Below are 17,041 nucleotides of genomic sequence, written 5' to 3'. Positions count from 1 at the left end.
CTTTATTCGTGACGAACAATCCAAAAACATAGCAACAAAACTATGAAACAAAATACGAATGTTTGCTATTTTCTATTTAACTTGAAAATCATTAAACATATAAACACGATTTTCTCCTACTTCATTTCAGAGTCAAATGCCATCAATATTGTTTCCTTTTCAAATTTGCAAATGTTTTGTTTTCTTTTTGCCACGATATTTTCATTGTTTTTACTCATTCATTCATTTATTTATTTGTTTATTTATTTATTCATAATTTCCTCTTTAGCCTACTCATAAAGATTTAAAGAATTGTAATTAACAAGCATGTAATAAATAAACAAATAAACAAATAAATAAATAAAGCAATTAAATGTTACAAGGATATTCATTGGCTGAACAATACGTTTCTCGAAATTTCCACAGCTATGTACGATTTTACTATTAATAGACAAATGACACAAGGCAATCTCAGAAATCTTAGACTGAGAATAAATTGTTCTTTCTGAACGGATGGCGACTCTGAATATTTTATTTCTGAAATAACACTTATTTGGTTCCCACCGACGTCTTTTCTCCGGATAAGCTGGCCCCAGAGAGAGAGAGAGAGAACGACTGGAAGTTTCGAAGACGTTGATGGTCTCAGTTTATTCACGAACTCGAAATGGATGAAACGTCTTGTTTGATGCCGTGTGGTGTTCGCCTAAAGGAAGAATATATGGTTGTTCAAGTGCAGCCTCTTTACGAAAGTGAATTATCTCAAACTTGTTCTCGTTCAGTTGCTTGTTATGTTTCTACTCCCATTGGATAACAGCAATTAGGTCCGATTGAAGATTTGTCCGGTCTTCCATCCTGTCGACAACCTTCAGAAGCTTAGTCATCCGCGGAAATTTTTTATGTCATTGTATCTAAGGATCCTGATGATGTCATTTATGTAGATAAGGAACAAGAGTGAGCCTAACACAGTGCCTTGTGGGACACCATGCTCAAGGTGCCACTGAACCTGGAACCATGTGGTTGGGAATCAAGTTTCTTATCACATAGCTACGCCTGCACCTACAGTCCATTGAGTAGCTAACTTAAACAAAATGTAACATTTAATTACATTCCCCTACGTTCTGATTTCAAATTCCATCGTAGTCAACATTTCCTTTATTTGAATTCAATGAAACAGAGTACCAACTAAGTAAGAGGGGTCGGAGTAGTTGACAATATGTTCCTTCTGCTTTTGGCAGAAAATATTTTTTTCTACTCTAGGCAAAAGGCCCGAAATTTTTTTTTTGGGGGGGGAGGGCATTCGATTAGATCGACCCCAGTACGCAACTGGTACTTAATTTATCGACCCCAAAAGGATGAAAGACAAAGTTGACCTCGGCGGAATTTGAACTCAGAACGTAAAGACACGCCCTGTGTGCTAACGTTTATTTCTTTATTGCCCACAAGTGGCTAAACACAGAGGGGACAAACAAGGACAGGCAAAGGGATTAAGTCGATTACATTGACCCCCAGTGCGTAACTGGTACTTAATTTATTAACCCCCTAAAGGAGGAAAGGCAAAGTCGACTTTGGCGGAATTTGAACTCAGATCGTAACGGCAGACGAAATACCGCTAGATATTTCGCCCTGTGTACTAACGTTTTTGCCAGCTCACCGCCTTTTTGGTAGAAAATATTATTTAGTTGTGTCTGTTATATTCAGCGATTAAATCTCGATGAAGTCGACTTTGACGTTCATCCTTTATGGTTCACTGCGCAAATACGAAACCATTTTTACGAATACAGAAACACATCGAAACTCCATTCTGTCAAAGTGATTTCTGTTTTAACTATTTAGTAAAGAACTGACTTGTCTTCTGGTTCGAGTGAAGCAATCATCTTTTCCCAAATATTTAAGGTCTTCGACACAATTATCTGAATACTTGTCTTAGCCATTATTATACATACAGAATGCTGTTGTAAAGGGATAGCTATATAGGGAGGAAATATACATACATTCGTACACACATACATAATATTAGTATACGCGCGTGTGTGTGTGTAAGTGTGTGTGTGAGTGAGAGAGAGAGAAGCAGAGAGAGGAAATAGATGGAATATATTGATAAGTAGATAGGTATAAATGCAGATGGGTACATAGTACGTAGGAGTACAGTAGAATATCCTCCAAATTCATAAAAAATAATATTATGCTTTTATTCATGTATTTACTCAATTCACCTAATGATAATACCAGCTGCTCACTTGATACAAAGGTTAGTACCACAATAGCTTTCTGTGATTGACAGACGGACAAATATAGAGGCACCTAGTAGAATTGACGATGTTTCATGTACATCAATCTACCTTTACACGTGTTCAGATTTGTGTAGAGAACACAAAGGTCCAATGTTCCCACGCTGACTTCAGCTAAGCTATTCTATCTGTGAAACACGCATGCGCAAATCAAACGCATACATGATATCGTATACAAACACAAAGGCGCACATATGGACAAATACGTATAGTCATACACGTATATATATATATGTGAGTGTGTGCGTGTATACGCTCATGCACATATACATATACATACAAACACGCGCACTTACAGACTCGCCAAGACGGCCTATTGCCATATGGCAGCCCTCTTTTCTCGTCAAACAAACCTCTAAAATATTTTCTCTTGCCACCCGTTAGAAGTGCTATGATCCTTTATTTGTTCGGGTCATGCACCCGATACCCAGTTCTACCATTCTCACACTAATACAACAGTCACCCAATGAATATACAAAATCACCGCCTGAATACCGTCTCTGTCTCCGACCCTCTTTCTCTCTCTCTCTTTTCTCTCCCTCTTCTTCTCCCCCTCTTTGTTTTTCTTTTCTTTCTACCTATCTATGTTCCTTTTATTATTCCTAGCTCGCCTCTGCCTCTCGTTCATTCTCTGAGAATCCACACAGGTTTGTATGCAGTCGCATACATGCACGCACGCACGCACACAGACACATACAGACACACACACACGTAAACACAAAGCGAAAATAAAAGAGGCCACCCATTCACTTATTCCTCCTGTCAGCCATCATCCAGCCAAATACACCCACCCACTCCACAGTACTCACACACGTTCCACACGCGCTGTCGGCTGAGATAGTTAAACGCTAACACTTGAGCTGTGGATACGTCACTGACATTTTTTCAGCAAGGTGCTGGGAAAGAAACCATCTGTTTGCGGTAGTCATCATCTAATACTGCCCTCACCCTATCATCATCACAACTCCCATCATCAACATGGTAACCACTAACAGCCTCATCTACCGCAACTACCGCCGTTAATCCCAGCATCCACGCGCCCACAAATCAGCATCTTTAACGTTGTTCGACTTGCTAAACATAGCAGCTAAATCTGCCTAACAATCACAACCTTCTATCTTAAGACAAGGGTATATTCGATATCAGATATTATAGTCTACCTGACCAGAGCAAATCTAGGGTTTAACAAGAAGAAAAAAAACAAAACAAAAAAACAGTCGCACACCACCACAAACAAACCCTCCACTACCACCACGACTACGACGATGACCACCACCACTGTCTCCAACGCCATCATTATGTAGTTATGAGAAAGCTTCTACAAGCACTATCGATCTGGTAGAAATAGCAGCTAGCACTCAGCACTCATTCAATCAATAACCTATCAACTTAAGAAAAGTAAACATATCAGATGTTATACTCGTAGACACACTCAATCTGGAATGGTCACGGTTAGAAGAAGTGTGATTTTAAGATGCTGCATCAGGACAACCTGGGGTTAAGCAACAACGAGAACACGAACAAAAAGAAAATTAACAAATAAGAGAAAGTGGAAAGTAAAACTGCAAAGCAGAGATGAGGTTGCGGGATTGGAGAAAGTAAGAACACACACAGGTTTATGTATGTATGTATGTATGTATGTATGTATGCATGCATGTATGTATGCATGTGCGTACATACGTATGTATACATGTACGTACATACGTATGTATGCCATATGCATGTATGTATGTATGTATGTATGTATGTATGTGTGTGTGTGAATGTACGTATGTATGTCTTTTCATGTATGTGTGTATGCATGGATGTATGTAAGTATATATGAGTGCGTGCATCTATGAATGTATGTATACATATATGTATGTATGTATGTATGTATGTATGTATGCATGCATGCATGTATGTATGCATGTACGTACATACGTATGTATGCCATATGTATGTATGTATGTATGTATGTATGTATGCATGTATGTATGTATGCATGTATGCATGTGCGTAAATACGTATGTATGCCATATGTATGTATGTATGCATGTACGTACGTATGGATGTATGTGTGTGTGTGAATGTACGTATGTATGTCTTTTCATGTATGTGTGTATGCATGGATGTATGTAAGTATATATGAGTGCGTGTATCTATGAATGTATGTATACATATATGTATGTATGTATGCATGTATATATGCATTTATTGACTTATGTACGTCTGGATGTATGTATTTATGTTTGTATGCATGCATGTATGTATGTATGTATGTATGTATGTATGTATGAATGCATATATGTATGTATGAATTTGTATATGAATGTATGTCTTTTCATGTATGTACGAATGCATGCATGTATAAATGCATACCTGTATGCATGCATGTATGCAGGTATGTATGCATGTATGTATGTATGTACGTACGTATAGATGTATGTGTGTGTGTGAATGTACGTATGTATGTCTTTTCATGTATGTATGTATGCATGGATGTATGTAAGTATATATGAGTGCGTGCATCTATGAATGTATGTATACATGTATGTATGTATGCATGTATATATGCATTTATTTACGTATGTTCGTCTGGATGTATGTATTTATGTTTGTATATGAATGTATGTCTTTTCATGTATGTATGAATGCATGCATGTATAAATGCATAGCTGTATGTATGCATGTATATATATATGTATGTATGTATGTATGTATGTATGTATGTATGTATGTATCTATGTATGTATATGTGTATGCAGTCTCTTTAGGGAGATAACTGTTTTCATTTCATCTGTCGACTGAGACCTTCAGGCACGAAACTCAGAGCAAAGCTATCTTTACATCAGTACCATGTACTCTTTCTTTAGTTGTGTATACTTTCTCTCTGCACACATGTATACATACAAACATACACACAAACACAAATTTCCATATATAAATATATGTATACATACATACATATATATATATATATATATATGCATATATATATGTATATATATATATATATATATATATATATATATATATATATATATATATATATATATACATACAGACACACACACACACACACACACATATATATATATATATACATATATATGTATATACATATATTAAGATGCGTATATGTATATATATACATACATATATATATGCATGCATACATATATATGTATATACATATATTAATATATGTATATGTATATATGTATACAAATACATACATACATATATATATATATATATTCATATATGAACATATATGCATGTGTGTGTGTGCTGTACGTGCATGTGTGTGTGTGTGTGCAGTGCGTGCATGTGTGTGTGTGTGTGTGTGTGTGTGTGTGTGTGTGTGTATGATCTCCGAAATCATGTCGCTTCTCATCCGACACAACTAAAACTCAAAAGGTTTTTCTACCAGTGACCGTCCTATATTTTTTTCCCCATACATGTGTGATTTTTCCTCTTTTACTTCCAAGTCAGTTTCTATTTAACTGACGCATGATCAAAGACGTTCATGCTGCGACCATCCTTTTTTTTTCCCCTTCTTCTTTTTCCTTTACTTATTTATGTTCTTTTCCAGGACGTGAACTACGACATCCAGTGTACCTTCTGTTTTCTCTCTTTTCCAAAAACAGCAATGAGTAATTTGAGGTGAATGCTGGTACCGTCTCTAGTGTATCGAGCGACCGGGTAGAGATTCTCTCTTTAGATCATACCTTCTGTGTTTTTCCAGACATATATCTCGGTAGTATGACTATTTTATATGTCTATTGTTGAGCATGTCTCATTAATATATGTGGCTGAATAGTGTATATGTTGATAGTATTTGACTATTTACACAATGTATGTTTTCAAATTATGTGGTAATGTATGGTTATGAAGTGTATATCTCGATATGTCTTATTGTATATTAACAGCTTAATGTCTCGAAGTGCAATCGATACGATTTATAAAAAATAAAAAAAATTGCTTCAGAGTTATAGTATCGAGAATAAAAATTAAGGAAGAAAGAGGGAGACGGACAGTAGAGAGAGGAATGGACAGAGAGGCAGACAGATAAACAGAGGGAGAGGGAAGGAGACCTTGCGACTACTTACCATTATGATGTAATTTTTCTAATAATTCTGAATGTAATTGGTCGATATAAAGAGTTGCTTCCCTTACCACTTGTCTCTGTAACAACGATATACAAAGAAAAAAATTATCATCATCATCGTCATCGATATGGGGACCGATTAATGTACATTGCAAACAATAGTTTCAATAAATAATAACCAATTCGCATCAGCATTTCTCATATATGTTTATGCATATAAATGAGTGTATGTCTACGCGTATGTATTTAAGATTTTATGCATATAGACACACACACACATATATAAAAATACAAATGATATATGAACATATGCATGTATACATACATATATGTACATCAAAAAACGTGGACTTTTTTTTGCGGACAACAGAATGAACACATAAGGAAAACACATAAGTGTGTGTGTGTGTGTGTGTGTGTGTGTGTGTGTGTGTGTGTGTGTGTGTGTGTGTGTGTGTGCGTGCGTGTGTGTGAGAGAGAGAAAGAGAGAGTACCCTTCATAATAAGGTTTTTACTAGTGAGGTGTCTGTTGTCTTTGCACCAATGAAATTGAAGGATTTCTCAAAGTTACTACCCTCAAGCTGTAACTTTGAGAAAACCTATGTCAGTGTTCTTCCAATGGATCATTCAACACAAACTCCTGACTACATTGGAAGAACACTGACTTTGTACTCTGTCAGGAATTACACTACTATACATATTCACATACATACATACATACATACATACATACAGCTAAAGATCAGTAAAGAAGAGAAAATTTATGTTGAACTATTGAGAAATCTGCTGTTACTCTATCCAAATTGCAAGTTCAGGTTTATACCTGTAATTATTGGGGCCGTGAAATATATGTAATACACTGCCTAAATACCTATCTCGAGAAATTAGGCTTCTCAAAACCAGAAAGGAGAAAACTGATTCAAAGACTACAAATCCAAGCCATCACTGGAACTGTGCAAATCTATAAAACTTTCCCGAAGTTTATTAAGTATATATCATCATCATCATCATCATCGTTTAACGTCCGCTTTCCATGCTAGCATGGGTTGGACGATTTGACTGAGGACTGGTGAAACCGGATGGCAACACCAGGCTCCAGTCTGATTTGGCAGAGTTTCTACAGCTGGATGCCCTTCCTAACGCCAACCACTCAGAGAGTGTAGTGGGTGCTTTTACGTGTCACCCGCACGAAAACGGCCACGCTCGAAATGGTGTCTTTTATGTGCCACCCGCACAAGCCAGTCCAGGGGCACTGGCAACGATCTCGCTCGAAAATCCTACAGGAGCCAGTCAGGCGGTACTGGCAACGGCCACGCTCAAAATGGTGCATCTCATGTGCCACCCGCACAAGAACCAGTCCAGGGGCACTGGCAACGATCTTACTTGGCTTGCCGGGTCTTCTCACGCACAGCCCATTTCCAAAGGTCTCGGTCCGTAGTCATCGCCTCGGTGAGGCCCAATGTACGAAGGTCTTGCCTCACCACCTCAGCCCAGGTCTTCCTGGGCCTACCTCTTCCACGGGTTCCCTCAACTGTTAGGGTGTGGCACTTTTTCACGCAGCTATCCTCCTCCATTCTCACCACATGTCCATACCAGCGCAATCGTCTCTCTTGCACGCCACAACTGATGCTTCTAATGTTCAGCTTTTCTCTCAAGATACTTACACTCTGACGGGTATTCACATTGACATTACACATCCAACGGAGCATACTGGCTTCATTCCTTGCGAGCTTACGTATGTAGGTATATGAGCATGTCAATACATGCAACTATATGCATGAGAATACATACATAAAAGAAAACACACAAATATGCACACATACATACATACATACATACATACATACATACAAATATACTCTGTTGGTGCTGTTGAAATGAGACTTAGATCTAGGTTAGAAGCCGGCTCTTTCTCAGTTGGCAAGAAATCTTGAAATAAAACTGAATAATGACATACACACATACATACACATTTATATATATATATATATATACATTATTTATATCATTATATGACTGAACGCCACGCATCCATTTCCAAGTAAGTTTATCTATTTATCTATCTATCTATCTATCTATATAATATATATATATATATATATATATATATATATATATATACACACACACACACATACAAATAAGTAGAAAATTGGATTTTGAGAATCAAGCTAAACCCACTGTAAGCACTCCATCCGAGGAATCGATTCTCAGTTTATGCAGTTATTGAATTACGTTGTAATTTCGCATGTCGCTGTATATGGACAATTACATTGTAAAAGAGTCACTTTAGTTATTTAAGAACAGAGAAAACTTTTGCCTTAACTTTCCGTTTCTCTATATATACTAATAGCCGATATAAATGGTGATTGATTGATTGGTTGGCTGGCTGGTTGGTTATTTTCTCCAGGTACGCTTTACATAATATTACGGATAAAAGAAAGATGCAGAAAGAAGCAACGCAAGAAGTTAGAATCGAGAGGAATACTGAAATTGGCAAGCAGTGGTAGAGTGTGGTAAAGATGATAAAAGCTACTTAGTCGATGGACTCCAAATTCACACGCACGCACGCAACTCTCTCTCTCTCTCTCTCACACACACACACACACAAGTGTTTAAGTAGAAGGATAAACTTGATAATTGATACAAGGTAAGGAAACTATGGGAACCAAAAAAATAAAAAGAATTAAAATAACAATGTCAACAAGTAGTGATGTGTTTATACCTTCGTCACTCGACGTCTGTTTGCTATTGTTGGAACCATTTCTTGTAACTGTCCGTATTCTGTTTGGATTTGTTTCTTCTCTGTCGAAGATAATTTGTCTTTCTTTGGATAAAGGGAGACTGGTGCAGGGGAAAACATAGACCTTCCATTATTTCTGCAACTATGTTTAAGTTTTTTCATCTGCAAAAGAAAAGAATTTCAATTAGATTTAAATTAGACGTAATATTCGGTATTTTGTATTGTTATTAAATTTGACCTAGCGCTAATGGGCGAGCATTAATTTATGCAACTTAATAGGAAAAAAAAACCCCTTTAGGAGAGGGCTTTCCAATAAAAAATTGAAGTAGCATGTAGTAGTGGAAGAGGTAAAACCTTTGGACGGTCGAAGTACAATCGTGTGTCTGTTTCGGGTCAGCGCCCTCACGATTCCGTTAATAGATGAGGGCCCAAGACAATACATGACAAGAAACTGTAGAGAAGAGATACAACAGTAAGATCGTAATGATGTCACAGAATATGTTAGAAAAATAGTCACATTCTCAATAGAAATATTGTGAAATGATGATGAATCTTAAAATTTACTAGGACAAAAACACGTCTATATGTAAAATTTTTATCCTAAGTCTCAAACTTTGTTTTACTTCAGATATTTACGTTATAAATATTAACAGCCGATGCTCATTAAGAGCGTAGATTAAGATATCGAGGTTAAATTTTTCAGCTCAATTTGAAAAAAAATTGACAGAAATAAAAAGTAAGACTATTTCATTTAAGAAGTCTGCATCGTAACCATCGCAGTGATTCCAATGTGCTAAATTTTGGACAAGTTTCTTCAACAACAGATTAGCGATATTTAAAAAAACCTTCTGGATAAAAGGCGGAAACTACGTGAAAGCCCGTTATGTGTGAAGAAATATATAGGTATATATGAGTGTGTTTGTATATGTGCATGTGTTTGTGTTTGGGTGTTTAATAGGGTTTCTTTTAACTAATACATTCGAAAAGAAATAAATTTTGGTATTAAAGTCCGTCCGACTGAATAATCTTTCATACGCCAGTACTGACTTTATATTGCCGTGAAGTAAGTGCCAGATAAAGTACTGGGGTTGATATAACCAGTACTTTCTGAGGATGATGGCTCGATATAATCGCATTCGAAGAATACCAAAGTGAATATAGATATTAAATTATGGCTCGGATGACCATAGTTTTTCGGTGGTTGTCAGTATATTCAATATATGGAACATTAAATATTCGAAAATAGAAACTATATATTGAGTAAAAAAGAAGTATATATCGATAACTGATAATATTTTTTCGTTAAATTTTATGGCAAGACTGATACATCGTCAAAGATATTTCTACTTTATTTTGGAATCATCAGCGAAGTAAAGCCTACCCTACATTGCTGAAGTAGATATATCTATTTGCTGGAGTAAGAAATAAAACTGTTTAGAAATCAAAACAATTCTGAAACGGAAGACAGCCAACTGGCAGAATCATTCCCACGCCGGATCAAATGCGTAACGGCATTTCTTCTGGTTCTTTGGTTTCTGGGTTCAAATTCTGCCGAGGTCGACTTTGCCATTCATCCACTCAGAGCCGATAGAATAAATATCAATTCATCACTGAAGTCAAGGTAATCGGTTTCCTGCTTCCCTCAAACTTGCAGGCTTCGTGCCATAATTAGAAAGAAATAATTCTGAAACGTTAGCATTGTTTAGCTAGTGTCCAGATGTCAACTTAAACAACAACTTTTATTCGTTTTTTGAGGGGGTTTTCTTTTTTTCTACGTGCTTTCCACATAAGCCAAAAAGCCATAATCCTTCGTTCTATCTTAATTTAGGTACTGCTTTAACAAATGCTGTGACGATATTCCATCCCATTATCAGCCAACTTTCACATATAACATATTATAAGATGTGACCACATATCGTGCTGTTACCACAGTTGGATACATTGCTTCTTCTTTCCAGTGATTTCTATTTTTCCTTGTATACTTCATCCACCGACTAACCTAGCACCAATCAACGACCAAGAAATAATACTAACCGATCTTACACCGAAGAAACACAACTCATACTTATAAAGTAACTTCGCAGATAATTAATATCTGTAAACATCTATTCCCACTTTCGACCAGTCTCTTCTTCCTCTCAATTTATTATAAAACTTACACGAAAAACGTGTAATTGATAATGTGCCAACTTCAAACAATGATTACTGCAAATTCTTACGTAAGCTTCGATCAATAACTGATGTTCAAAACCAATTAATTATTGCAGGAGTTACTATAACTCATCATATGTAAGGTTCCCACGGTCAGTCCTGAAGGGTTGTAATTAAAGTTCAATAAGAAGAATAGGAAGCCGTCTCAACTAAACAATCCAGTAACAATCTTCCTTGTGGTCACCTGACCAGTTCACACCAGCGACTGGCTAGATCAGCCGCTTCTATATCCCCCTGATCAATTTGGTGCAACAGTTAAAGTGTTATTCTGTGAGAGAAAAGGGAGAAAAAAATAATAAAGCCCCAGCATTGTTGGATTCTAAGCGTACAGCCTTGTAAATATATGTTCGTGCACTTTAGATAGGTAAACTAGAAAAACCAGGTTAAAGCTTAGTGTCATTGTACGGATACAAATTCACTTATATACAAGCATATACAAACGTGTGAATATGTGTATATATGTAAGTGCATAACTATATGTTATATCTATTAGAGCATATGTAAGCCTCTCTCACTTTCTTCCTTTCTTTCTCTTTCTATCTCAGTCTCTTTCTCTCCAAACATACATGCATGTATACAGTATATATATATATATATATATATATATATATATATATATAAAACCACTAGGCCATGCGCCCTCACCTATATGTATATATACATATATACACAGTTACATATCTCTCCTATACATACACGCACACATACACAAATACACGCACACATTCACAAATACACGCGCACACTCACATCTACTCATACATTTATACTTTTGATGATATTGAATGATTCCATACTAGATGTTGTTCAGCTCCAGGTACGACCCGATCGAGCAGACTGATTATCAACAATGCTGCAATCGTCCTCATCTTGGCTGTTCTATTTTTTTCAAACTTACCCTTCACTTTTTAAGAGAATTGAGAATTTTAAGAGATCGGAGGGAGAATTGGGTACGATGTCTAGCAGGGCTAACGATCGTGTCAAGGTCCATACCTTCGTTCATTGTTATGACTAGGTGAATTGGACGATGTAAACAACTGAGGCAAAAACCAGATGTGTGCAAAATCAAGATGTATGACACAACATAACTTTGTCATTTCCTTTTTTATTTTGAATTCAAATCTTACCGATGTCATTTTTATCCTCTCCTGGGTCGAAGAAATAAGGCACAGTCAAATACAAGGAGGAGGCTCTGTTAACTACCCTTGCCCATGTTGGGACAATACTTACAAAGGTCTTTGTCGGTAATATCAACCACTTGGTATAACGAAGGCGGTGGTGGGGCGGCAAAATCGGTGGAGACATCATCAGCATAGGTGGTTTTGTAAGTAATTTTTCACTTAACACACACATACACACGCTGGCGCGCGTTCGCATGCATTGAGAAAGACTCATACACACATAAGAGGATGGAATTGTTAAGTTTGATATGAACATAGAAAAGGAATGCAAGGGGAAATAATGGAAAAAAGAATGATAGAAAAGATAGAATACAGAGAGATATGGAGTGAAAGCGATTGGAAGAAGAAGAAGAAGAGTAAAAGAGAGGAAAAAATACAGAAAAAGATAACAGAGAAAAGGAGAGAGATGGGGGTGGAGAGAGAGAGGGGGAAGAGAGAAGGGAGAAAGAGAATGGAAGGGGGAAGGCGAAAGGGGTGCTGACAGGGAGAGAATGCAGTAAGTGTTGTGGTGGAGCTAATAGAGAATTTTGGGAAATCTCAACTGTTTTACTTGTAAAACCATCTGGCAGTTTACAACAATATTACAGAAAAACGATTCTGGGCATCATAAAGGTCAAATACACACACACACACACACACGCAGACACACACACACACACACACACACACACACAGGCACACGCAATACATTCATACACACACACACACATGCACAATACATGCATACTTACAATCACAAGCACACACACAGTCTACACTCACTGACATATAACCAATCACACACTCGCAAACACGCACGTACACGCATTTACATACCCACAACTACACACACACACACACACGCATATATGTATGTATGTACCCAGGCACAAACAAATATATACTCACATTCAATAGATATTGCCGCACAAACAAATATGTAAACACAAAAACTCGCGCGGAGAATCACACAAATGAAAGTATACATGAATATAAGAACGTAAGATTATACACATTCGCATACCTTCCGTCTCTGTTTATCGGCTTGCTTATTCACATCTGTTTGTCTGTATCCCACCTTCACACACACACACACACACACACACACACACACACACACACACACACACACACACACACACAGTACATGCACTTAGCCACCACCAAACATACAAGGTTATTGATATAAAGCCGTACATACATAAAGACATATACAACACTCACATACAAACAAATACGTACAGATATGAAGCAATGACGGAGACAAAGTGAACGAAGGAGCCTATGTGAGGTCAACAGAACTGCTAGAAACAGCAACCAAATATCCCATAGATGAGAACCTAGTGTCTTAAAAGTCGATAAATTGGGTAATATGGTTCTGAGTTCGATCCACATGGGGAAAAGGAAAGATGGCCACGGTTGGTATGGTTGGACTACTCGGTAAGGGTTGAGCAACACTGAGGATGCTTATGCTTCGTCACTTATGTAATACATTTTCTACATATTCCTAAAAAGATGTCGTGGTCACGGCTGGAATGCCTTTGGCCTTATCTCTACTTAGTCGAAATCTAGGATCAAACATCAATAACAACAGCACACACACACATAGCCAAACATGCACGCACCGCGCATGCACACACACATGCACACAGAGTAAAATGACAATCAGTTAGATGATGGCTGAGGGAAGATAATCCAGAAGATCGGTCTCCATCGTAAATACAAATACACGTATGTAATGTAGTGAGTGGGAAATCGTTCAGTTGAGATTATCCAAGTAATTAGTTGACAAATTGAAAAAGATTTCAAAGAAGAGAGATAACAGCAATAGGGTCAGTTGATTGAAAATTCTGGACAATATAGGCATAAAAGCTGTTGCTGTGATCAAGTAGATCTTTGATCAAGAGCCACTGCTTACTTTTTCAGACGATGCATGTAAAATTCATTATTCAGTGTGACTTTCATTTAAAAGAGTGATTTGATTGTTGTTTCTAGCAGATCAATCAAGCACAAACACCTCCGTTGGAGCACTTTATATTAGGAAATATTTGGAATTAGTTTAGCTGGATTCAAGACCTTCAGGAAGGTTTTTGCGGCCTCTTTGCTACTAGGGTTAATCGTCTAGTTGCAGTGCTGCTTAAAAATTCATCAGCATTTGCCAACTTTTCATTCTAAAACTACCAATGATAGCAACTGAAGGGTACTTATTAAAATGTAAACAAGTACGTGACAGTCACAAGCACATTTACAAAATGATTATACTTTTTGACAGTTCGACAATAGTTAAAGTATCAACAAAGCGTGGGTTTTGAAGAGTCAACTATCATGGAATCATATTCATATTAGCCGCACTGTGAAATTTGACCCACGAGGGCACTGACGTAGTTCAAACTGAAGGTTGAACCGATTGGTCTCATTATTCAGAAATTCAAGTTTCACTGACCTTTTCCTTCTAACTACCGATGAGTGAAACTAATACATATACATCTCTGTGAAATTAGCCCTAATATGTCAAATTTCACAATGAGACCAAAGCATATGACTATGATCCTATAAGTTTGACTATTCATATAGCACGCAGTATTGGTACTCTATTAACTATTGTCGAGCTGTCAAACTTTACACTATTATGTAAATGAATTTATGACCGCCGCATTTTACATTTACATTTTAATTAGTAGCTTTCAGTTACTTTCACTGATTATCTGAGAAAGGAAAGACAGCAAATCCTTGTGAATACTTCAATAACAATGAAATTGGTCGACTGATATTAATAATGTAACGGTTGCAGAGACTCTCGTGGGTTTAATTTCACAGTCAAACTGATTACATACAGTAATGAGACCAAATATTTATCTAAGACGTTCTATTGATATTGTTTCTGCTACAGATAGTACTCAAACTTCCCTCATAAGAAGAAAGTTATATTTGGATAATGAGTTTCAGAAAATTTACGTCTAAAAAGAGTTCGGATATGTATTTAATCATAATTTTGTAGCTGTCATAGGCCTGGGCAACAGATCGGGCTATGGGAGTAACCTATCCAATCAGCAATTGGCCTTTGATGACATGTGGGTTTCCAATAGATGAATCAGTACTGGCATGTTGAGACTTTCACTCAGCACTTTATATTGACACACTATTGATTATATTACAATTGATTATGTTATATTAGTATGTCGCTGAGATACTAAAAATGTTGCACAACTATGGACTTTTAAAAGTGAACTCAGGTTATAGTAGAGTACCAAGACATTTTGAATTCAAATCCAGCCAGTACTTCTGTTGCTTTTCACCTATGCGCATAACGGTGTGTGTGTGAGTGTATATATATATATATATATATATATGTGTGTGTGTGTGTGTGTGTGTGTGTGTGTGTGTGGTGTGATATACAGAGACAGAGAGAGAAAATGAGGTATCAAAAAAGAGAAAAGAGATGGAGAATAAGAGGAAGTAAAACGATGTATAATCTGTCAAATGTTACTCGTGTGCCTGGCGAAATTCGATTTCAACATAGAGTGAAAGGAACAAATGAAATAATTATACAGGACTTATTTTGACTAGTGGAATATTTTGTGATCTGGAAAGTTTAATTGATATTCAGTTGATGCATAAATAATGGAATCAATTCCAGATATTATACGATATGCCATTTTATTATATTTTTATAATACTGCATGCACAACACTCTGCATGTTCATATTGTTATAGTAAACAGTGGCAAAAATTCCCATAGCAAAGCGTTACAATTTCTCCTCTTTGATACTTATACCGCAATTCCGTTTATCCAGCAAGCTGCGTATCTCTTTTCCTCAAACCACTCGATATACATATCTTCCCCTTCTCACTCTCCCCTCCCCAACACTTCTCTCATAATCTTTGCTGTGTATCATCTTTCCATATTAAGCATTTTAAAATATTCTATTCCCAGATATTTCCCTCTGAAATTTCCGTCTCTGATCTGGCTTTTTTTTTCTTACCGAGTTCGAATAACAGAAATTGAGACTGAACATATTCAATCAATATCGATCTTTCTGGTTTATGAAATTCTGCAAAAGTGATCATGGATCACTGCTCCTCCATCTTAAAAAGTAAGTAATAATAAGCCAAGTTTGGTTTGTAGAGATTTCGTCTTTCTCTACCCTTCTGAGTAATTCTCTACCGTCCACGGTAGAAGAAGTTGAACTTAATATAGCAAACTAATAAAGCAGTTAACTATTTTACAAACTCTATGGAGCAAATATTGCTTACAGCTGTAAATTGCAATGCACAGTAGTTCTTGCTCGCCATTAGGTGTTGATTGTTAACTTTCATCACAAAGGACACATGGTAATGTAGATGAAAGGATACCTGTGAGCCTTCCCCGTTTACGATTATTATATACTACAGCGTAGTTCATTAAAAACCCTTCAATATTTCCCGACTGTCACACCTCGATGCTTTATTCATCAACACAAGGAGGAGTCAATAGAGATGGAGGTACATTCTCAACGAGTGGACGATTCTATAAAGTTTCAATTCCCAGATAAAACAAATATGAATAAAAAATATATAAATGAAACTG

At 36.7% G+C, this 17,041-nt stretch overlaps 1 protein-coding gene across 1 annotated transcript in view; it reads right to left on the bottom strand.

Annotated features, from left to right (window-relative positions):
- LOC106878234 (uncharacterized) overlaps positions 1-17,041 on the bottom strand; it is a 34,178-nt gene that overhangs the window by 2,264 nt on the left and 14,873 nt on the right. Inside the window, exons 2-3 of the mRNA XM_014927396.3 lie at positions 9,086-9,265; positions 6,362-6,437 (exon numbers count right to left, since the gene is read on the bottom strand). Of these exons, the coding sequence (XP_014782882.1) occupies positions 6,362-6,437; positions 9,086-9,265 (256 nt within the window). The remainder of the gene's footprint in view (positions 1-6,361; positions 6,438-9,085; positions 9,266-17,041) is intronic.

This window comes from Octopus bimaculoides, chromosome 2 (assembly GCF_046866305.1).
Source record: "Octopus bimaculoides isolate indiv1 chromosome 2, ASM4686630v1, whole genome shotgun sequence".
Lineage (NCBI taxonomy): Eukaryota > Metazoa > Mollusca > Cephalopoda > Octopoda > Octopodidae > Octopus > Octopus bimaculoides.
The sequence above is the reverse complement of the archived record's forward strand: the minus strand, read 5'-3'. Positions and strand labels throughout refer to the sequence as shown.